A 21,464-nucleotide genomic window follows, 5' to 3' on the forward strand; every position below is an offset into this window, starting at 1 on the left:
GAATTCAGAATGACCGAGTCATAGCGAACTTAATGGTAAATATGGGGAATTTGATATAGGGAACTGCGGCAAATGCGGTGCAGTCAAATTCTAATTAACCATTAAAATAGCTCAGGCGAGGAAGGACAATAAGGATTCCAGGCGCAGTCTGACCGCAGTAGAACCGCAGTTCAGCGCAGCACAAGCGCAGTAGAACTATAGCATGAAAATTTCATTTTTTATTCAGTTTGAGAAAAATACACTGTAAATAAATCCTGTAAATAGAAGGTAGAGCATGAAAAAGGAAGGCGACCCAAGGAGTATAAAAGGGAGACCCTTTCTGCGACTTTTCACCCCCCTCAGAGAAGTAAGAAAATAGAGTATTATTTTTCTCAAGCATTTCTGGTTGTCACTCCAGTGCGAAAAAGTGATATACAGTTAAGATTGCCACTGTAGTAAAAGGCAGCAATAAAGGAGAGAAATATTAAGTAGATATTTCAACAGGAGAGCTGGTTAACACTCCAGATTTCAAAGTGTAAACACAAAACAGTTATTTTGCTACTGTTAAAACAAGCAATAAAATAAGACAAAAATAAAACAAACTCAAGGGACACTCCAGACACAATCCAAATCCATTAACTGATTAGAATCTTTGAAACTTCACCAAGTAGAAGATTAAATCCAAATTAAACAACGCTACACAGAACTACACCTAGACAAATTAAGAAATTTCAATAAAGAAACAGCTCCGCAGGGCTCGGTTTATCTGTAAGTCAATTCCCAGGAACTTTAAAACTAACCCATAAAAATAGAATTAGCCAAAACACTTGGATTGGTACTATATTTACAATAAATAACACTAGTACACTTCCCCATCCTAACTAAAGAACCAGGGAACAGCTTGGTGGTGGTCTCGTTTGAACCTCCCAACTGACCTTCCTTCGTTCTCTCCTTCAATGGGGCCTGGGGAGGAGGTGTGGCCAGATTGACCACGAATGCAGGTACAGCCATGTTTGAGCTGCTGTCCACCACCCAGGTGGGATTCACCGGCAGGGCGACAGGAGCAGTGCGCGGGACTGAGGACGTCGAAGGGGATCAATATGGCACTAAACTCGACAAGGGACCCCTTGCACTTGGGGATCTAGAATTCGTTCGAGGTTCCCTCCAAACTGGCGGGTCCCGGGAGGCTTCCCAATGCCATGATCTTTCACGGCTGTGGACCTCCGGACGGTACGAGTCAGCCCCAGAGTTGTAGGACTCGTCTCACATACGCCAACATGGTTGATCGGGACGGTTTGCTACACGTGCCCTTCTAGACCCAGGGTAAGGATTCGACCTCCTCTCTTCTCTTGGGAGTCTCTGCCAGTGAGCCAAACTCAAAGTGTTTGAAAGGGAGGATGAGGCGGACAATGTGGTTGAGGAAAGGGGAACCGGCAAGGAAGATGGCATCCCAAAATTTGGCGAGAACAACGAATCGCCAGTTCCCGGCCATTCAGGGGAGGGAGGAAAGGAATCCGGGACAGCAAGGTCGTGGACGGCAAGGTCTTCGTTCGGTGGTTCGACGTTGTCGTCGATGACCATCGGTTGGTTAGGTTGTAGTAGACGACGTTCCACGTCATCTTCCAACACCACATCTGTAGCCTCGTTACGAGTCATGAATCGTCCTGTGTCCGTGTAATAGAAAGCTCTATGGTATCGCCTCCTTTCGACCAACTTGAGAGTGGAAAGATCTTGACTGGATGTGGGTGGTCCAGGCCATGTCAGCTTTTGCAAATAGGAATCTCGATCCTCTGTTCCTGGTAGCGGGTCTGGGGGGCCTTCCCACATGGGCCAGTCGAAGAACCATTGTAACCTTGAGTCTCCAAGGTGCTGAGCTAAGAGAGTCCGTGCCCTGGCGGCGCGGTCGGGTGAGTCGAAATTTTCCAGGTGATTGTCCTTTTTCCGGTGACAGGCCAACCCACATGCCACGTACGGTGCCAGCTCGAGCAGATCCAACGTGGTTTGGTTGTCGACTGAGCCATCCTCGACAATTATTCCTTTTGGAGGTTCGAACCAGTCGACTTCCCGATCCAGATTGATGGAATCAGGCAACAGGCGATCTCTTGCCCAGGTGAAGTTAACGAAAGCCACCAGAAGAGAGATGATGCGTAGGATGTAGGTATATCGAGCTACTATGATAATCGGATGCTGCCATGGGGCAAATTGGAAGGCAAAAGCGTTTCGATCTTGTTTGTGGTCTCCTCTGGCTTCCGATTCCACTCTGTAGATAACGTCACGCAGTTCTGCTGGTAGTCATAAGGATGAGTGGGCCTCAGCTGCGAGTGCGGCTGTCTTGGCTGCCTGCCAACGCTCTAGCAGCGGGGTAAGGGCTCTGGGTGGAACATTTTGGTTATGGTTTTCTTTCAGCACTTCCACCTCGTTGAGATGATGGTCCTCTGGAACCAGTATCCATAGTCGATCGAGCAGACGAGGACCAGAGCCCAGGCTTCTAACGGGTACGTAGGAGAATACGGGATCTGACGCCCCGAACTGACCATTCAACCACATACTATGTGATGAAGCGATTTTGAAGGGCTCTGCGTCGATCTCAATGGCTTCTAGTCCGGCATGATCCCCTCTATGAGTGTCGGTGATCGTAACAGAGTTGCTGGGGGTGGGCCTTTGGCTGATGCTGGCTAAGGCTAACGACATGGGACGAGGTTGAGAAGTGGGAGAGATCGGTGGTGATCAGGAGTGAGCGATGATCGGTTGATACCGTGATCTGGCTCCGACTTGGGCAGTCCTGACTTCGCTCGATTGGGCAGTAGGCACCTAATAGCATCTACTCAAGCCAGTCCTCGATTTATATTTCGCCAATGTTTTGGGTGCATTTCTGAGGTCTCTTTCCATCACCCACATATCTTCCTGGGCTCCGTACCCTTTCCACCGAACTCTGAATAACGTTTTCCCCTTTCGTCTCCTGTGCCCCACCACATCGTCCACCTCGAACTCCTCCGAGGCTCTAATGTCATCTCTAGGGTTGGACAGGTGGGGTCACGAGTCATCTCCTGTGGGCCGGTATGGCCTTAAGTGAGCCATGTTGACCACATTGTGCATCGGGTAGGAGTCGGGGAGCCTTAGCCGATACACGTTGTCATTAATCACCTCCATTACCTCGAAGGGGCCTATGCATCTCTGCATCAGTTTGTGCCCTTCCCCTTTTACCTCTAGGAGGTTTAACTTGTGGGGGTCGATGAGAACGAGGTCGCCTATGCTGTATATAACTTCCTTGTGTTCAGAATTATAAGCTTTAATCTGTGATTGTTGGGCATTGAAGATGGCTTCACGGGCCCATTTTTGTCGAAGATTTAGGTCTTTCACCCTCTCCTCTGCCCCGACATTGAGACCTCCCTCTGGGACGAGGAAAGAGCTGGGAAGATGGGTGTCAGGGGACGACTCCCGGGTCCCCATGACCCTCCCCTATGGTCCACAGTCCCAGGTGTAACCAGCCCTGTCCAGGGCACAACCTACTGTGGGTCAGAGATGCTATATAGAAGAGAGGCAAGTATATACAACTTGCCTACTGTGGGTCAGAGATGAGAAGGAAGTTAACTTCTCATCTTCCCACAGTGGCCACAATACATCGAAAACTTCCGGAGATATCCGGAAGTCACATGAGACCCGAGACCCGAGGTCCGGGCCCTCCGGCCGCACTGAGCGTCCGGCACAGGGCGCGCGCGGGGAGTGCAACAGCCGGGTGCGGTTGCGGGTGCGGGTGTGGATGCGGGTATGGGCTAGGTCAGGGTGTATGCCCTGACAATGGGGTCGGAATCCCATGAGTAGTGAGGCCGGGGTCTTGCCTGTGGCCGTGTGAGGGCTGTTGTTATATGCCAACATGAGGACGTCCAAATATTTGTGCCAGTCGTCTCGGTCCTTATTGATGAAGGCTCTTAGCATGACTTCTAGCTGTTGATTCATGACTTCCGTCTGACCGTTGTAGGAGGGCACAGCAAGTACCACACAAACAAGGCCAGAACCACGTTTTTCGAGGCTCCAACGAGCTGTCAGGGCACACCCGCCTGACCCGGCTCCACCCGGCCCAACCTGACCCGGTACCCCGCTGGTCCACCCCTCCTTACCTCCTCCCCCTTTCCCTTCTTCCCCCTCATCCTCCCTTCCTCAGTTTCTCCTTATCTTACTTCTCCTTTATTCTCTCTTTATTCTACATGGACGACTTTCTCTGTATCAATGTACAACTGACCCATCTGCAGCGCGCCCACCATGTACCCGGCCCGGGCACCTCGGGCAACTTCCCGCTGTGCCCAGCACGCGCGCCTGCACCGGATACCCTCGGGATCTCCCATGGAGACACCCGGGTGGTTACGGCTGTGTGCGAGGGTGACGTGGCACCCGTCATGTGATCCAAGCCGCATGTATATAAACGAACCTGAAGTGGGAACCGAAGAAGTAGCCTTCTTCTCAACTTTCCACTTCAGGTAAGTAGTACAATATTTCTCCTTTAATAATAATAACAACTTTCCACTTCAGTCTAAGTGGCCAGGGACCGCTGCCCCACATCGGGCCTGTCAGTACGCACGCCCGATCCGCCCCCCGCCAGGCTCTCGGTCCCGGACGTTATACCCGGACCCCCTCGACCCCGGACGAGTCCCTGACACGAGCACCCTCAAGCCTCCGACACATTCACAATGCCCACGGCACATTTTCCCATTTTTTCCAATTTTTTCCATGCTTTTTTCTCAAGACCCATATTGCCACTTCCCCAAAATTCACGGATATCCACCATTTCCCCCATATCTCCACCAATTTTCCACCAATTCACACGATTTTGAGCTTGAAGGACAGCGACGGATCAGGAGAAGAGGATGGAAGGACGGGACGGGAGTTAGGATGACGGATATGCTGTGGAGAAGCGAGATTGATGGCTGATATTGACCTTATGGGCCTCAATTATTGACTTTATTGTTACCTTGTGGACATTTTTTTGCCTTATTGTTTCTTAGCCGAGCTCTCAACATTCTTCCTGGTTCCATCGCCACCATCCATCGGCTATTTTACTTGTTTTTTTGTTCTGATTTCTCTTTTTTTTTCTATATATACACCCAGTTTGCGTTGTACTTACAGTTGTTGGACCCCTCATCTGTGCTACAAAGACTGTGGTGTTGAGCGACCCCTTCCATACGTTTAAAGAGCTTAGTCTGACTCCCTGACGACTGTCCAAGAAGGACCAGGGTGAGTTCTGAGTTTTAAAAGAGTTTATTAGTATCGTGCACTTGCACCGGGACCGTGTGCGGCCTTACCGGTAGTAAGATTTTCTTTGCCCCCCTTTTTTTTCTTTTCTTGTTTGCTGCTGGGTTACATCCCTAGCATGCTTACACCGTCTGTTTGGGGGTGAGCAGCGGTGGACATCGCCAGTTTAGTATCAAAATGACGAGCTAGGGAAGTCCAGAAAGTTGACAGAAATCTTGGGTCTCTGTCACTGACTATGACTGCGGGTAGCCCCATATGTTTGATGATGTGGTGCCACAGCAGGTCAGCCGAACCTTGCGCGTCTACTGTAGTAGCGCAAGGGATGAAATGTCCGTATTTGGTGAGCTTGTCAACTACCACTAGGATGGCGTCGAGACGAATGTCACTCTTCGCCGCTGGGAGGCCCGTTATGAAGTCTAGCGTTATTGTGTGATATGGTAACTGAGGCACTGGCAAGGGTTTCAGCAGGCCGGGAGCCTTGCCTTGGTCGTGCTTGATTTTCTGACATACATCGCATGTCTCCATGTACTGCTTAGTATCCTTTCTGAGGTCCTTCCAATAACATTTGGCCTTCAGACATTTGAGGGTTCTCTCTACCCCCGCATGAGCAGCCTCGTGGGGTAAGTCATGGAACTCCTTGAGGATCAAGGATCTCAGATGAGCCGGTACGCTGAAGGAGGAGAACAGAAATCCTATAAAAGGCTGTTCTTTCTTCTGATACTTATATGTTAGTATTGGTACTTTAACTCAACCACTGTAGCGTTTTGGTTGCTTTGTGTATTGATATTTGTATGTGTTACTGATTATTTGTGTGTGGATGAAATTCTCAGGGTTCAATTCACTTGTCTACCTGATTGTTCCACACGAAAATTGCGCTATAGACCTACTATTTTCAGTCATTTCACCTCTGTCTTGTCACTTTTAACTCGGAGCGACTCCAACCGACTTGACTCAAGTCACTATTTCTTAACTTCTTCTTAACTTTTTACTGAGGGTTGATCACTTTTACTCAGATGTGATCTGAACTGCACACTTATACTAATAAAACTTAATTTTATTAGGACGCCTTATGACCTATGAGCCAGAGCATGTAGGGGAGAGGAGTAAAGAAGGAAGAGGGGTCAGACCAGAAAATGTGGTCTTTTATACCTTTCCTAAGGGCTCTGTTTTCACATGTCACTTTACTATTTACATTGCTGAGTAATCTTATATTGAGCTTAGCAATCCTCTTATGTAAGCGATCAGCATCCCATTCTGCTTCTAGAACTTTCTGGAAGTTTTGGTGTGGGAATTAGCCAATTGCATTGCCTAACACCCATCATGGCCTTGTTTACCCTTGTTTACTCACTTTATTCTAAGTCACATGTCATGGGGTTATTTGTTAGCTTAAGGGTGTAGCTTTCCGTCGGTATAAACAACAGTAAACTATGAGGATTATTTATGAAGATATGAATTTTTCAAGATTTAATTTTGAGGTTCTCCAGATTGCTTTGGCATTAGCTCATCCATTTTCTTACAATTAATTCTGGATAAATTATGCCTCGTTCCTGGACTCAAACTCTTTAGTTTAGCATTTCTAGCTCATCCGTTTTAACCACAAACTCAGGATGTTTGAGCCAGTCTTCTCTGCAAGTGTGTTTTAATCTTGTTAAATCCGTTTCTCCCTCAATTCTTCAGATTTTAACATGAAATCTTTTCGAACACAGACCTATACTTCAACTCTTTAAGACCGACAAATATTCATATTTTTCCCTATTTTCCTCGTATAAATATTTCCAATTCTTTCATCTTTTCCTCGTACCCGACCATTTTTCATTATATGGATGCCTTGATTTCCTTCCGATTTCTCTTTGTCATTCGTTTCGTACGTTCGTAAAACTATTTTCCCACGTTACCACGAATTTCTAATATTTTATTTGATACAGGAAACCTTGTTTTTGTTTTCATGTGAGTTTATTTGCTGTTTTTCTTCATTTTCTGAACCATCTGTTAATCCCTAGACTTGAAAGTTCGCGTAGATACTCAATCCATCGACTCTGTTCTTCATTATTTTTCCGATATTTTATTTCAATTCATTTTGTTGAGTTATGATTTTATTCCTGTTTTTATTTCTGGTCCGTGGAGGTTGTATGATTTTTATCCAATTTTTTGTGATGGTTTCTGGTTGTTTTAGTGTTGTAACTTTTATATTCCTACAACGCACACTCGTCGGCTGGCTTGGGGGTCGTCCCACAATAGCAAACCGTCATCCGAGATCTGGTGTGCCCCACCACCCAAGGAACCCTCTGGCAACTTGCTGTAGGTATCGCCGAACTCTTCGTCTGAAAGGTAGGCGAGTTGAAACTCCTTTGCGACCTCCGGGGCAAGGCTCATTTGGAGATTGGAAGCTGGACCTTTCTCCCCTTGGCTCTCCACATCGGGGTCGCCAGATAGGTCTAACTTCTTGCTTGTAATGGACCTTGATCGGGTGACTACAAAGGTCCTCTTCGCTTGGTCCTTGCGTAAATAGTCTGCCCAAGGCTGAGTTATGTCCCCCTGTGCTAGACTCGTCTCTAGGCTAGGCAACCCTTCCACTTCAGGACTGATTGCCTCGGGCGTCCGGGACAGTCTTGACAGCGGGTCCATGTTGGAATGTGCCAAACCAGGGCGGTGCACTATAATCATGTTTGGGAATGCCGCAAAAACTAATCCCCAAGCTGCTAGATGGCGGTTGTAGTTCTTGAAGGTCCTGGCCCACTGTAGGGCCGTGTGGTCAGTGACCAAGAATAGTCTTTCACCCTCGATAAATGGTGTAAAGCGAACTAACGCTTCCTTGGCCACCAAAGCCTCGCGTTCCGTGGCTGAATACCTGGTTTCTGGTCCCTTACAGGTGCGGCTCCAGTAAGCTATCACTCTTTCCACATGGACCGTGGATTCCTCGAAGTTAGTTGCCCAACCAATCCTTGGAGGATGATCATCATGTTCGACACTCAGCTTCTTCATGAGGTGGGGCACTGGGTCCCCTAGGTCATGTGCTTGCTTCAACTTGTCATAGGTCCTGGTACCCGCCAGGTCCTTGACGAGTATGGGTTGTATCTGTTGGAGGGTTCCCACCAACGCCATGTCAGAAGTGTCTGTATAGAGCCGGTAACCTAGACCTCTCATCGGATGTCCCCTGACAGGGGCCGAAGCTAGTGAGTATTTGAGCAGGGAAAACACTCGCTTGCAGTCCTCGCTCCAGACCCAAGGTGCACCGTCCTTTAGCATGTCAAACAACGGTCGTGCTATGAGTGAGTACTGGGGTATAAATGCCAAAAAGTATATGGCCATCCCCAAGAACGTGCGTAGTGCTTTCCGGTTGTGGGGTTCTTCTAGTTTGAGTAAGGCGCGGACTTTCTCACGATGTGTGGATAGTCCGAGTCGAGAGACCTTCTGTCCCAACAACAGGAGACTCTGGTATCCCATGTGACACTTGGGTGGGGAGAGTGTAAGGTTAGCTGATTCTATCGCTCCAGGACCCTATCCCAATGATCTTGGTGCTGGCGGAAGGAGAGCGAGTAGACCACGATGTCATCTATATACACCAGGGCGAATTGCCATAGAAAGGGGGCCAAGACCTCCTGCATCACTCTCTGGAACACTGGGGGTCCGTTCCTCCAACCGAAAGGCATTCTGGTGAACTGGTATAGCCCTCTGTGAGTACGGAAAGCTGTTTTGTCTCTTGACTCCTGATCGAACTCGAGTTGTGTAAATCCAGACAGGGCGTCGAAGGTGGACATGTACTGGGCCCCTGACAGAGCCTGCAAGATGTCCGTCTGCCTTGGAATAGGGAATTCGTCGGGTATAGTAACTTCGTTGAGCTTGCACCAGTCTATGCACAACCGGTTCTTCCCCTTTTGGCTGACGATTATGACGGGAGCACCCCAAGGACTTCGAGATGGTTCTATCACTCCCATTTCCAACCAGGAATCTAGTTGCTTATCGATGATCTCCCTCTTTAGTGGTGACGTGTGGTAGGGAGGGAGAGAGATGGGCTTGACATCAGGCTTCAACGATATGTGTACCTTGGCATCGTAATGTCCCAAGTTACCGGTTGTGGCAAAAGCCTTGGCATGGCGCTGCACGATCCTTTGTAGCTGCTCCTTTTCGTCGAGGGATAGCTCCGGGTTAATGTCCACAACTTGGGTCAATGCTTCTGGCCACGTCTCTTCCCCTGGTGGCGTCTCTGCAGTCTTGGGCCCGACTAGAGGCTCGAAGGCATCCACCTCGACTTCTAGTTGTTTTTGGGTTGACAAGCCAGCGGTCATGGCTTGATATAACGCGCCTTTCCTAGTGAACTCACACAGTTGGTTCTCGGTCAATTGGTCTGCACAGTCTAGGACCTCTCGTGGTCGCTGCATGGTGGCGACGATTTCACCCTTGGGAACTCTGATCGGATATGGATTTGGGTTGGTCAAAGGCAATCGGACGGTGTCCCGAGTGTCTACCAGCATGACAGGTGGTGGCAAATAACCTCCCGGGCTCCACTGACTGCTCCAACCTTCGACCAAACGCGTTCCCGAGCTGCTGTCGTAACTGCCAGCAACTTCGACCTGTCTCACTGTGTACGGTTCTAGGGTCACGTCTTCAACTAGCTTCAAGCACCCAGTTCCTGACTTTGCCGTCTTCTTGACCTCGGCCGGTGCATCTGGTAATAGCGTCACTTGATAAATTGATCGATGGTGCAACTGGCTCCTGAGGGGAACCTGATGCTCTGAATCTGCGACCTGCCAATATTCACGTTCGGGCGGGCGCATCGTGTGCAGCTGGTAGGTTGTCTGTACGTCCTTGGCTATAAGCAATGGAACCGTCATGCCCTTGAGGACGTAGGCTTCCATGTCCCGCAACAGAACGTCAACAGCCAACAAGCTGTATTTCACTCGAAATTGGGAGGCTTTACACAGCTACATATTACACTACTTCTTGACACCTGCGTTTATCGACAAAATATGAGAGCGTTTCCACTCGTGTCGATACCGTAAAGGTGAGGGTCACACGAGAGAGACACCGCTCGATTTCGTGACATGCAAGTTGCGATTACTGCGTACTCTCTACCCTCTGGCCAACATACCAAGTCAGGATGTCTTGAAGGGTGAAGTCCAAAGGTTATTGGAGGACGTTCCCAGAGGATGGTGGGCTCACGTCAACATCGACCATCTCGAGACAGCGGAGGCACTCCAACGAATGGTTGCGCTCAAACACGATGAGCTGGTGGCCACCGAAGAGTACAGCATTGATGCCATTGCCAACAAGGTCGCCAGGTGGAACCTCGAAAGGAACAAACGTGGAACAGATCGGGTTGAAGCTCAAAGCGCAGCCGCAGTGTCGGAGAGCCACACCTACCCCATGAGTGACTTCAAATCATGTAAGAAGCCGCCTCGACCCTGTAGACATTGCGGGAGTGCCCTGCATTGGGACAATGATTGTCCACCTCGTAAGGCGGTGTAGGAGAAATAATATTCAAAGAATAAAACAATGATCTATCAGAATAGTCAACGAGCAGGTGACAAGTTCAGACGTTTAACAGATCTCATGATCTTTATGAGACTGGACAGACATATAAATTATCTACACCCATGTAGCATGAGATTTAATCTACTACAATCATGCCTAGAACTTGGCATAGGTGTAATATTCAAAGAATATATCCCTACAACAAGAAAATAGCACATAGACGGCAGAATAAGAAGGAACATTGGGAAAGAAATGTAAATATCTCGGGAACCCGTAAACCTTTGACTGTAATCTTTTTACCATCTGAAAGGACTGTTTCTTAACTTTATCCACGGTTTTGTTTCATTCTAAAAGCTTCAAAACTGACGGAGATATTGCTCAAACGGCGAAACACCTTATAATTCATATATATTTATTTGCTAATTCTTACAAAAAGTAATGTGACTCAAGGGAAATATATTGGCGCCCGGAAGTCTGGCGGACCGAATACCATATGATAGATTATTCCCCGGCGCGGGCGGACAGTTTTTGATCGCATCAGAAGAGGAGAAAATGCTAAAAAAAACGAATCTTGTATATTTTCCCATGATTCATCAAAACTATTTGATTTTAAGCTCAAATAAATCGGAACAAAGGAATGATTGATGATCTGGATCTCGGATCATAAGCATGAAGTGATTCAGAAGTCCGCGGATCGGTTAATTAATTGGGAAGGCTCTAGAACATTAGTAATGATGCGGCTTCACAAAAAGGGGTCAATTAGAGAACAGTCTAGAAAGTTCCTTTATAGCCGAGTCATTTCTAAAGATAACCGTTCGTAATTAAGGCGGTGTAGAGCATAGCTTCAGCACTACAAGATCCCGCTAAGATCGGCCCAAAAGACAAAGAAATGAATTACTTATTGCTGAGTCATGTCCTAAGTCCATTATTAAGCTTACACAGCCCAAGCCCCTATATCATTCTAGAACTATCTATAATACAAATGTAGCACATGTAACTAGTGCGAGGCGTGGGAGTAGAGAGGCCTCTGAAAAGCATAAAAGGCCGCCGCTTCTGCCCCCTCTCAAACCTCAGGTAGAAATAAAAGTTTAATTCTCCTCACCAGTGGTTGGTTCATTTGCTCCAAAAGATAAAAGCAAATATTAGTTGTTAGCTAATATAAAACTAACACGTCACTCTAAGCGTGAGTTAGGGTCAGTTAGACACAGCTGAACAAAAGTGTCATAGTGAGAATTAGTGAGAATTTAGTGGAGGGACTTCTTAATTGAATAATCTCTCAGCAATACTTGGTTATCACACCACAGGAGAAAAGTGAGCGATCCTGAACCTGCTGGATAACTAGCATGCACTCTAAGCGATAGAAAGAGCAGTTTGGTCACTCCTGTATTGAGTAACATTTATTGCGGAATTATTTTATTAGTAGTTTTCCTTCAGTAAATTATCAGGAAAATCACTGTCATATCCGTGCATACCCGACCCCGAACCCAACCTGACTTCTGGACCTCCACCCTCTTCACCTCCGGAGTCATAACCTACCGTTGCCGTTCCGATACTCACCTTCGGTCCTGGCAAACACACCTCCCCCTTACCTCTCCGACCCTATCTCCGTCCGCTCCGATATTCATCCCGGACCGAACGTCGCCCCACTCACCACCCTCCTACTACTCCGCTCCCCCTTCACAACACCTCCACCCTCCCGCCACCCTCCTACGCTTCCCCCATCCGCTCTGATACTCACCTTCGGACCTGACTACTCTCCTTTCCGCCACTCCTTCTCCCCTTACCTGTCCCCTCTCTCCTCCCTCCGTTACTCCTCCGCCACCCTTCCGCCAAGTTACGACCTTCCACCGCTGTCCCGTACTTCGCACTCGGACACCGCTCGTACCTTACTCCGAGCCTCCATCATAGTCCCTACCTCGGACTTTGACTCCACCTCGGCCTTAGTCCATTGCATTGGTGACCTCATACTACGTAAACACCATTGCCAATATTCCTCGGACTTCCAACCCCGCCTCCGTAACCTCCGTAAGCTCCGCAACCCCCGAGCTTCGCGGACCGCCTTCGGCACTCTCGCCGCCTGTAATGTATTTCTCGCATTTTCCCTTCATCCCTATTTGGACTACTGCTTCTTTCTATTCTAGCCAGTTAGTCATCATCCCCACTTCCCCTCATCCTCCTGCCCCTCTGGGCCTCGCCCTCTCTACCTCCTTTCGGACGTATCACAGGTCTTGCCCTATGACCTTCGGTACCGCTCCGCCCCCTCTACCCTTTGTTCCCATTCGGACGTCTTCGTTCCGATTCGGTCACCCTTTGTTCTCTTTGTGCTTTTGCCCCTTCCATTATATATATCGGCACTTGTACATACTCGTTTTGGTTTTAGTCCGAAATCAACATGAATTCCCCCAAGAGACTTTCCCTCTGCTAGATCCGAAATTAGGGACCCCTAGGACAACCAGCAATGGCACAGCGCTCCACCTGAGTCGCTGAGGCCAAGGTCCTTCCATGATAAGTCTCCGATTCCATTCCGGAGTCGTCCGAATCCGCACGTTCTAACAATCACGTCCTACTGAAAAGTGGTATATCTAGGTGTAATATTGACTAGAAATCATAGTAAAGTCAATATAAAATTTTATCCATAGACGATCTATATGTCAGGTGAGATCGTTGGGGGGTGTTTATTGTTGTTTAGACAGTGAACAATCATATATTTGGCAACCAAAACATGGTCAGTACGCAAATCAGCACAAACTCTAATATCGTTATTGGACGTAGGAAACTGGTTACATAAGGTGATCCAGCTCCGCTCCTTCAGCGGACCAGATGAAGAGTGATCACAAGAATCGAGGTGGTCCCTCCATTGGAGCATTCCTATCAACGGGCATATACCGCCTTGGTGGAAGGGCAGGAAGCGGAATTTGCAGTTGCTTACACCGAGTTTTGTACCCTGTCCGACTCAGATCCTGCGGACGTACTAGATGTAGAGAGCCCCGAAGAGATGCCTGATGCCTACCTTGTTGCATGTGCTTGGGGTGAAATTCCCTGTGAGGAGAAACTCATTGGTGCGACCAGGACCGTGGGTGAAATATATGAGGCACGCAAGTTGTTCGGTCGTCCCCCAGGTCAGCAGTCCTTGGGATCTGATGCATGTAGAGTGCGATGTCGCATGAATGCCATCAATGGCCACAAGGTCAAGGCGTTGGCAGATTCTGGAGCCACCGGCACGCTGATGTCCGCTGAATTATTTGATCGCATTAAAAGCGAAGGATCCAGACTCCGGCAAGGGATGAAGCTGAATTTGGTCCAACTGACTGGAAAGGCCAAATGTCAGGGTTGCACGGTCATGGACCTTTATCTACCATCACAGCTGGGGCGGACAGTAGTCCACCAGTCCGCAAGTTTGCCCTTAAACCTCTTGGGCAGGACTCCCACCATTTGTTGGGTGAAGGCCACCGAGTGTCTTGCTAAGTTTCGACAGATACTGCACCAGGTTATATAGCTGTCAATCGAGCCATTGAACTCAGGGAAATCTGACATAGTGTACTTACGATCGACATAAGGTTGTGTCTGGTCGAATGGGAGGTATGGCCTGATTCCTGGCATTTGGTGAGGAATTACAGTGCCCGGCCCTGGAGGTGGTGGAGGTGGAGGCACTCCTGCCTGACCTCCTGGTGCAGGTGGTGGCAGTGGCGGTGGCGCACCTGCTTGTCCTCCTAGCATAGGCGGTGGCGGTGGCGGTGGCGCACCTGCTTGACCTCCTGACAGAGGCGGCAGATAGTTGTGTGGAGGTGGCCCACCCTGGGCTAGAGGTGGGTCTGGAGGAGCAGGCGGCTGTGGTGGTTTGTCACCTCGGCGATATTGTGGCAGCGGTTGGGGTCCAGATCTAACTGGCTCCATACCGAGGTTTATAGGAGCGAGAGGATCTTGAAACAAGGGGTGGGCGAGACCCATATTGGGCCCAGGTCTGTTCCTATCGTTCTGATGCCTCTCGTCGGCGGGACCCACCTCGGTCTTTCTGCCCTTGAGGCCTTGAACAAACTCTGCATAGTCCAGGTCTTTCTTGGGATCATGGAGCGTATAGGATTCATGTGGACGGTCCGTTATTGGTACGGTCCCTTCATCCCTTCGTAACATCGCTGCAGCGATGTTTATGCTGGGCTGGGGAACAGGGAGCTCTATTGGCAGCTGCTGGCGTTGATGTATGAAGGTGACTTCATCGACTGCTGGTTTGCGCTGACTGTTTAATTCCCAACCCAACGTCTCGCAGGTCGACTCACGGGTAGGCCTAATCTCTGTGGACCATGCCCTTTCGACCGATTCCGGGTCAGTGAAAGTGGTGTGTGGCACACTGGCCAGCCTGAAACTGCCGAGCCTCGATTCATCAAACTCTCGTGAAGGGTCGACAGCCCTTTTTATGGAATCGAAGTGCTTCTCGAAGGTGTTGTACATACCCTGACTTAGCCCAGACCCGGACCCGCATCCGGACCCGCTCCACTTCCCATGCACTTCCTGCGCTGCATGCTCCGCACGCCACATGCTCTGCACGCCGCATGATCCGACCCCGGATCCCACCTCATGTGACTTCCGGGTATCCCCGGAAGTTTTCGCCATGTTGGGCCACTGTGGGAAAGTGAGAAGTTAACCTTCTTCTCACTTTCTTACCCACAGTAGCTATGCCCTGAGATGGGCTGTGTTTACAGGCCAGACTGTGGACTGTAGAGAGGGGTCATGGGGACCCGGGGTCCATCCCCTGACAGGCGTTGAGCCGTTGGTCAAGGAAGTGCCATACGATATCGAATTCCTTCTGTGATGCCCAGCCCTTCTCAGCCAGCATGAGTGTGAAATCACCACACGGGTCTATGACAAATTCGGCTGCGGTGAATTTGGTGGCAGCAGCCAGACGTGTGAACGCTGAAATCTTCAAGAACATATCAGTCAATCCTAGTTGATCTAGGGGCGTGAGCTGGTATCGCAGTGTTGGCTTAGCACCGTCATTGGGGACGAGTTCTCTTTCGAGCCGGGCTGGCATGATTCTCCTCCAATTACGGATTTTGGTCATAGGGGCATCAGGATCGTTGAAAACTCCACCCTCGAACTCTCTGATGGCCTCTATGATGAGTGTGAGATCTCGTCGCCTCCAAATGGCTTCAGGCAAGGTTCGCACATCACCCCATGGGGAAGATGTTGCTGCAGAGTCGGGTACCTGGTAGGAGAGGGTGTCTTGTGTGGATGATGCCAGGGTATCATGGTTGTGCGTCGATTGAGCTGGCGTCGTTAGTGGCATGGTGCGATCTAGTCGCACCGGGGTTGGGGCACCACTGTTAAAGAAATGGGTTAAGGGCAACCCACTTCTTTCCATCCTTATAGACGACTTAGAATCCTCCACTTCATGTATGTAGGGCGGTTTAGTCGTGTAATTAGAATTGTCCAATGGCCATGGAGCTTTTGACAGAAAGCTGAGACCTCGCAGTGAATGGGAGTCTGTTACGATGGATACTTGGCGCTTGTTACGTGAGCGTACTGTGCGCAGGTATATAGGATCACAGGTTGAGAGAATGTCCAGAGTGGGACTAGTCAAGGACATAAGGCTAGCAGGTACTTGGCGCTCGAGGGAGCATACTGGTAGCGAGTGAGATAACGACTCCTTGAGGGAGCTTCCTGAGAATTGGTTGACGGGTACTTGGCACCCAATTGGGTGTACCGGCAACGAGTGATGTTCCAGCTCTTTGAGGGAGCTGCCAGAGGCTGGGTTGACAGATACTTGGCGCCCAGATGGGCGTACCGGCAATGAGGTATGAGACCGTTCATCTGGCTGATGGTCTGTATATGTGTCAACGGGTACTTGGCGCTTGTAAGAGTGTACCAGTGACAGAGGAGTTAGTTGATTGTAGGTTGAACGACACATGGTGGGTTCGACGGCTACTTGGCGCTTGCGAGAGCGTACCAGCGATGAAGGGAATGGGCTTGTATCGAATACCCATCTGTCCGTAGAATTAACCAGATGCTCACCGTAAGGTGAGACAGACGTGAGCCCAGTACCTGGGCGAACGACGTGAGTCGTAACAAAAGGTGATCGCGCATACCTGAGTTGAGTCACGTGCAAACTCGATGATCCGTGGCTAGAGTCGTCAACCTCAGCAGGGATGACCCATATAGATGGTGACCGAGACATACACAATCTTACACAGACGATACAGTGTTGGCACAAGGAGGTTTACAGTTGTTGCACAGAAGAGGATGGGGTGTTATTCGTTAGGTTTCATCTTTTCGGGTGTTGCCATACATAAATGTGACGCTAACTATTGAATAAGAAATGATCACGAGAAATCTTGCGAAATAGAATAAATATTCCGGCCAGCACCAAAACCCGATAAGGGAAGCTTAGCATGGAGTGAACGTGTAAGAAAGGGGGGAAGCGGGGAGAAGGTAACAAAGAGAAGGGAGGATATGGAGAAGGAGGGCCCGCCATGGTGGACGTTCGGTGGACACGGTCACAAGAGACTCCATTCCTATAACACTATACTACTTACCTGAAGTGGAAAGTTGAGAAGAAGGCTACTTCTTTGGTTCCCACTTCAGGTTCGTTTATATACATGCGGCTTAGATCACATGACAAGTGCCATGTCACCCTCGCACACAGCCGTAACCACCCGGGTGTCTCCGTGGGAGATCCCGAGGCCATCCAGTGCATGCACGCATGCTGGGCACAGCAGGAAGTCGCCCGAGGTGCCTGGGCCAGGTACATGGTGGGCACGCAGCAGATGGGTCAATGGTACATTGATACAAAGAAGGTTGTCCATGTAGAATAAAGAGAGAATAAAGAAGAAGTAAGATAGATAGAAAGTGAGGAAGGGAGAATGAGGAGATTAGAAGGGGAAGGGGGAGGAGGTGAGGAAGGGTGGACAGCAGGGTACCGGGTCAGGTTGGGCCGGGTGGAGCCGGGTCAGGCGGGTGTGCCCTGACAGGCATGCAGAGATGCTTCAGCATCTTTGCCTCTCTGAAAGACACAGAGAGAGAAGTCAACCTCCAGAAGAGGGAGATCGAGTTGTTAAAACGCGAGCTTGAAGAGGCACGTGCACTGGCAGACCTCGCTGCCAAACCCATTATGATGGGGGCCTCCCAGGTCAGGGGGAGGGGATACGGTTCCGGGCCTCATGAGGCGCAACCCCATATGGGGACTAGCGCACCAAGGGGTGGGGCACCGACTATCCTGCCACCCCATGGGCAGGCGACCCTGTCCAGGTTGCATAAGGGCCTGCCCTCAGGAGGGCAAACCCATGTCGAGGGGAGATGGGAAGACGGTAGGCAGCCAATGACAGACCCCCAGAAGGGGACCACTACCAGAGGCAGCGGGCCGCCAAGTACCATGACACCCTATGGGCAAGCCACCCTACAGGGAAGTGTCCACATGCTTTTCGAGATGGCCAAAGCCAACAAATTCTCGGCCCAACCCAAGCTGAGAGCAAGCTATCACCCCCGTTGATAGTGGACAACACAAGCCAACTCCGAAAGGAGTTGGATGAGACAGAATCCCTCATGAAAGGGAAGCGAGAGAGCGAGACAAGCTCCTCACTCAGGCCATCCAAATAGAGACGACCTGATTACTCAGAGGTGCCAAGAAATGCCTATGAGAACCATGCCACCCAGAGGCAGGAGTACAAGATTCGCATAGAAGTGTGAAGGATTACCTCTCTCCAAAATGAAGAGAAACCGATTTCCAGAAATCGAGGAACTTGAATGTGAGCCTGAGCTCACTTGCGCATGGGCAGAATCCCACTGCCAAGTCCACCATGATGGGGCCTCCCAGGTTAGGGGGAGGAGATGTGATATTGGGTCTCAGAAAGTGTAACCCAGACAGGGACTAACACGACTGGGATGGGATACCACCATTCTCACTACCCTGTGGGTAGGTGACCCTGTCTGGACTGCAGAGTGGTGCTCCAACAAGAGCACAGACCCAGGTTGAGGGGAGGAAGGAAGGCAGTAGGCAGCCAATAGCAAACCCCAGGCTGGGACCACTGCTAGAGGCAGTGGGCTGTCAAGTACTTCGACACCCTATGGGCAAGTAACCTTGGTGGGAGGCATCCAATGCAACAGGGAACCGTTCAACCGAGATAAGATAGATCTCGGTCCAAAAATTCTCATGAACACTGGGGAACACAGCATGGGAGCTGTGGCAAGAGGCAACAGCCTCCAAACAGCACCGGAACAAAGTTCCGGGGACTCATGCTGGCCATGAAGTCGAACAATCATTTGCTCCCAAACCAGGAGCAACTAGTACTCTGTCAAGCTCCGCATTTGGCAAGGTGGCTCTAACCACAGAAAACCATCCAGCTAAACAGCCAGATGAACAAACGAAAAATCCAGAGCACAAATTTCTCTGGTAAAGTGGAACCACTCCACTCTTGCAAAAATGCAAGAACTCGCACACAAAACAGCATGCAAAGCACTGTAAACAATATTTTACAGACCTAAATTATCAATTTGAGGAGAAAACACAGGCCAAAGATGCAAAACATCTTTGGAGAATTTCCCATTGGGAAACCCAATATTTTAAGGACTTCATATATACCTATCCCTATGTATAACACTGCCCACTTTAAAGACATTCACTCCTTTTCCTTTTTTTTCTTTTTATAACTTGATGTACAATGTTGCCCACTTTAAAGTGGCAAACACATTCCTTATTCATTATTCCTTTTAAGCTTAAAATTTCCTTTTCTTTTTATCTTGTATGCGTCACAACTGTCATATCCCAGAATCCCGACCCCGCGCACTCCCACCACATCACACCTTCCTAACAACTTCACCATCCCCTACACCATGCCTCCCCACTCTCCAAGTCACCTTCCCTCCTGACTGTCTCAGCTCCGGTCTGGTTGCGGCACACCGAACCTTGGCTACTCCCATCCCGGAACCTCGGTCCCGAGTCGGAACATTCGGAGACCCCGGATTTGCTCCGATATCCTGACGGACCTCCGACATCCCGTGACATGCCCTTAAACCATTCCTTCACCCACTTCATTTATTGGAGTCACCCAACATCCTTCGGATACGCAACTCCGCTTTCGGAGCTAACCGCATCCTTCGGTGATCTCCTTCACGCTATCACTTATTAGTCATCTTCCATTCTTAGCATGACTACCTTCTTACTACCATTCAGTTGGCTAACCCCCTTTACCCATTTGTCTTCCCCATTCATTTTCCGGCCTCCAACTCCGCCCTCCTTGGCCTGACACCTCGGTTCCCCGTTTTAGATATCGTCCGGAACCTTTCGGTACCTCTCGGTATCATTCGGTACCTTTCGGTGTTTTCCCCGTTTTGTCATTTCGGGCTTTGACTAAAGTCCTCCCCATCCTCCTTTATAAATACACGTAGATTAGAACCTGTAGTTCCTCAGTTCTAATCTCGACTAAAATGCCACCCAAAGTCCCTCTGAGTGATTCCTGTCCCTGTTCTACAAGACACCTCAGACATAAGAAATACAAGGACTAACTGAGACATAACAGAGGCACAGCACTCCCTCCGAGTCGCTGAGGCCGCATCCTTCTTAGAGCCTCTTGTACCATCCAGCAGAACTGGGCTCCCTGAGAAGCTTCGGTTCACTACCGGAGCCCTCGGACCCCCCTCTAGTTGAGCCCCGCCTGCATTCGGACTCACGCATTTACCCCCTCTCCCACAACTCGGGTTTTTAACAGCAACTGCAACGCAAGGGGGGAGAGTGTCAGGGCACAAGCCCTGGGCCCCCATTACATGTAGTCCCGTTGTAGATTAGTGTCACATGACAGGCGACAGGTTGGAACCTATCGCTTATCACCCCATAATACCCACTCCTTTGTGACACTTATGGCCTGGTGACCTGAGCGAGCCCCACAGACCTCACAATGTGACCTGGATTTGAAGCTGTTTGAATTGGAGCTCCAGATAAGTCCAGTAGTCACACCAGATACAATTTCGACAATATATACCTGTAGTTTAGAACCCATTGTACCTTAGTTCTAATCTTGACTAAACTCCCCTATGAGTGATTTGCATTCCCCTCTTACAAAATACCCCAGCCCTCTGAACCTAAGACATAACAGAGGCACAGCACTCTCTTCCAAGTCGCTGAGGCTGTGTCCTTCCCAGACTCTTGTACTAGCTGGCAGACTTGAACTTCCTGGAGAACCTTTGGTCCACTACCTGATCTCCTGGAACCCCCTAGTTGAGCCCTGTCTGCACCGGAATCGGCATGTTTGACACCAGGAGCTCCCAGAAGCTTCTCACCCCTATACACTTTGAAGCATTTAAATTGTATTTACTGGATATGTTTGTGCACAAAGCAATGCTCCATGCCCTCCTGGGAGTGCCCTGGAGTACCTGGCCAACTCTGGAGGAAATGAGCTGTTCCTGGACCAGCCAATCTCCTCCTGATTCCCCCGGTGCTCTCCATACTCCAGAGCACTCAGGAGCATGACAATATTTTGCTGATTGGCACCATCTTCATGCTGTCCATGAACCCTCCTTCCCCCCCACATACCTTTCAACCAGGGATTGCCGACACCCTTGTATTTCCAAGGATCACTGACACCAGATGATACCGACCAGACTACCCACACATCATGTATAGAAAGTCCCCTTCATGTACAGTACAGTGGGACAGCTGCACTGCCACAACACCGTGAAGCTGCGGGGTATTATGATAGATTTATCATTGTCATCACCAGGGTCATGCTACCATTTCCAGCATGCAAACACTTTGAAGGACAATTTCTGAATTCTGAAGTTTG

The 21,464-nt window shown here is 49.5% G+C and overlaps 2 protein-coding genes across 2 annotated transcripts; both read right to left on the bottom strand.

The window, feature by feature from the left end:
- Positions 1 to 3,128: 3,128 nt before the first annotated feature.
- On the bottom strand, positions 3,129 to 3,429 carry EI90DRAFT_3121712 (uncharacterized protein; the record flags this gene model as incomplete). Its single annotated transcript, XM_039063430.1, has 2 exons — positions 3,129 to 3,143; positions 3,184 to 3,429. The coding sequence occupies 2 exons, from the start codon at positions 3,427 to 3,429 to the stop codon at positions 3,129 to 3,131; spliced, it is 261 nt and encodes an 86-aa protein (XP_038917453.1).
- An 11,992-nt stretch (positions 3,430 to 15,421) lies between these two features.
- EI90DRAFT_3121715 (uncharacterized protein) lies at positions 15,422 to 16,600 on the bottom strand (the record flags this gene model as incomplete). Its single annotated transcript, XM_039063431.1, has 1 exon — positions 15,422 to 16,600. One exon carries the CDS (start codon positions 16,598 to 16,600, stop codon positions 15,422 to 15,424), a length of 1,179 nt encoding a protein of 392 aa, XP_038917454.1.
- Positions 16,601 to 21,464: the final 4,864 nt, after the last annotated feature.

This window comes from Cantharellus anzutake, assembly GCF_015039405.1.
Source record: "Cantharellus anzutake strain C23 chromosome Unknown EI90scaffold_17, whole genome shotgun sequence".
NCBI classification, from domain to species: domain Eukaryota; kingdom Fungi; phylum Basidiomycota; class Agaricomycetes; order Cantharellales; family Hydnaceae; genus Cantharellus; species Cantharellus anzutake.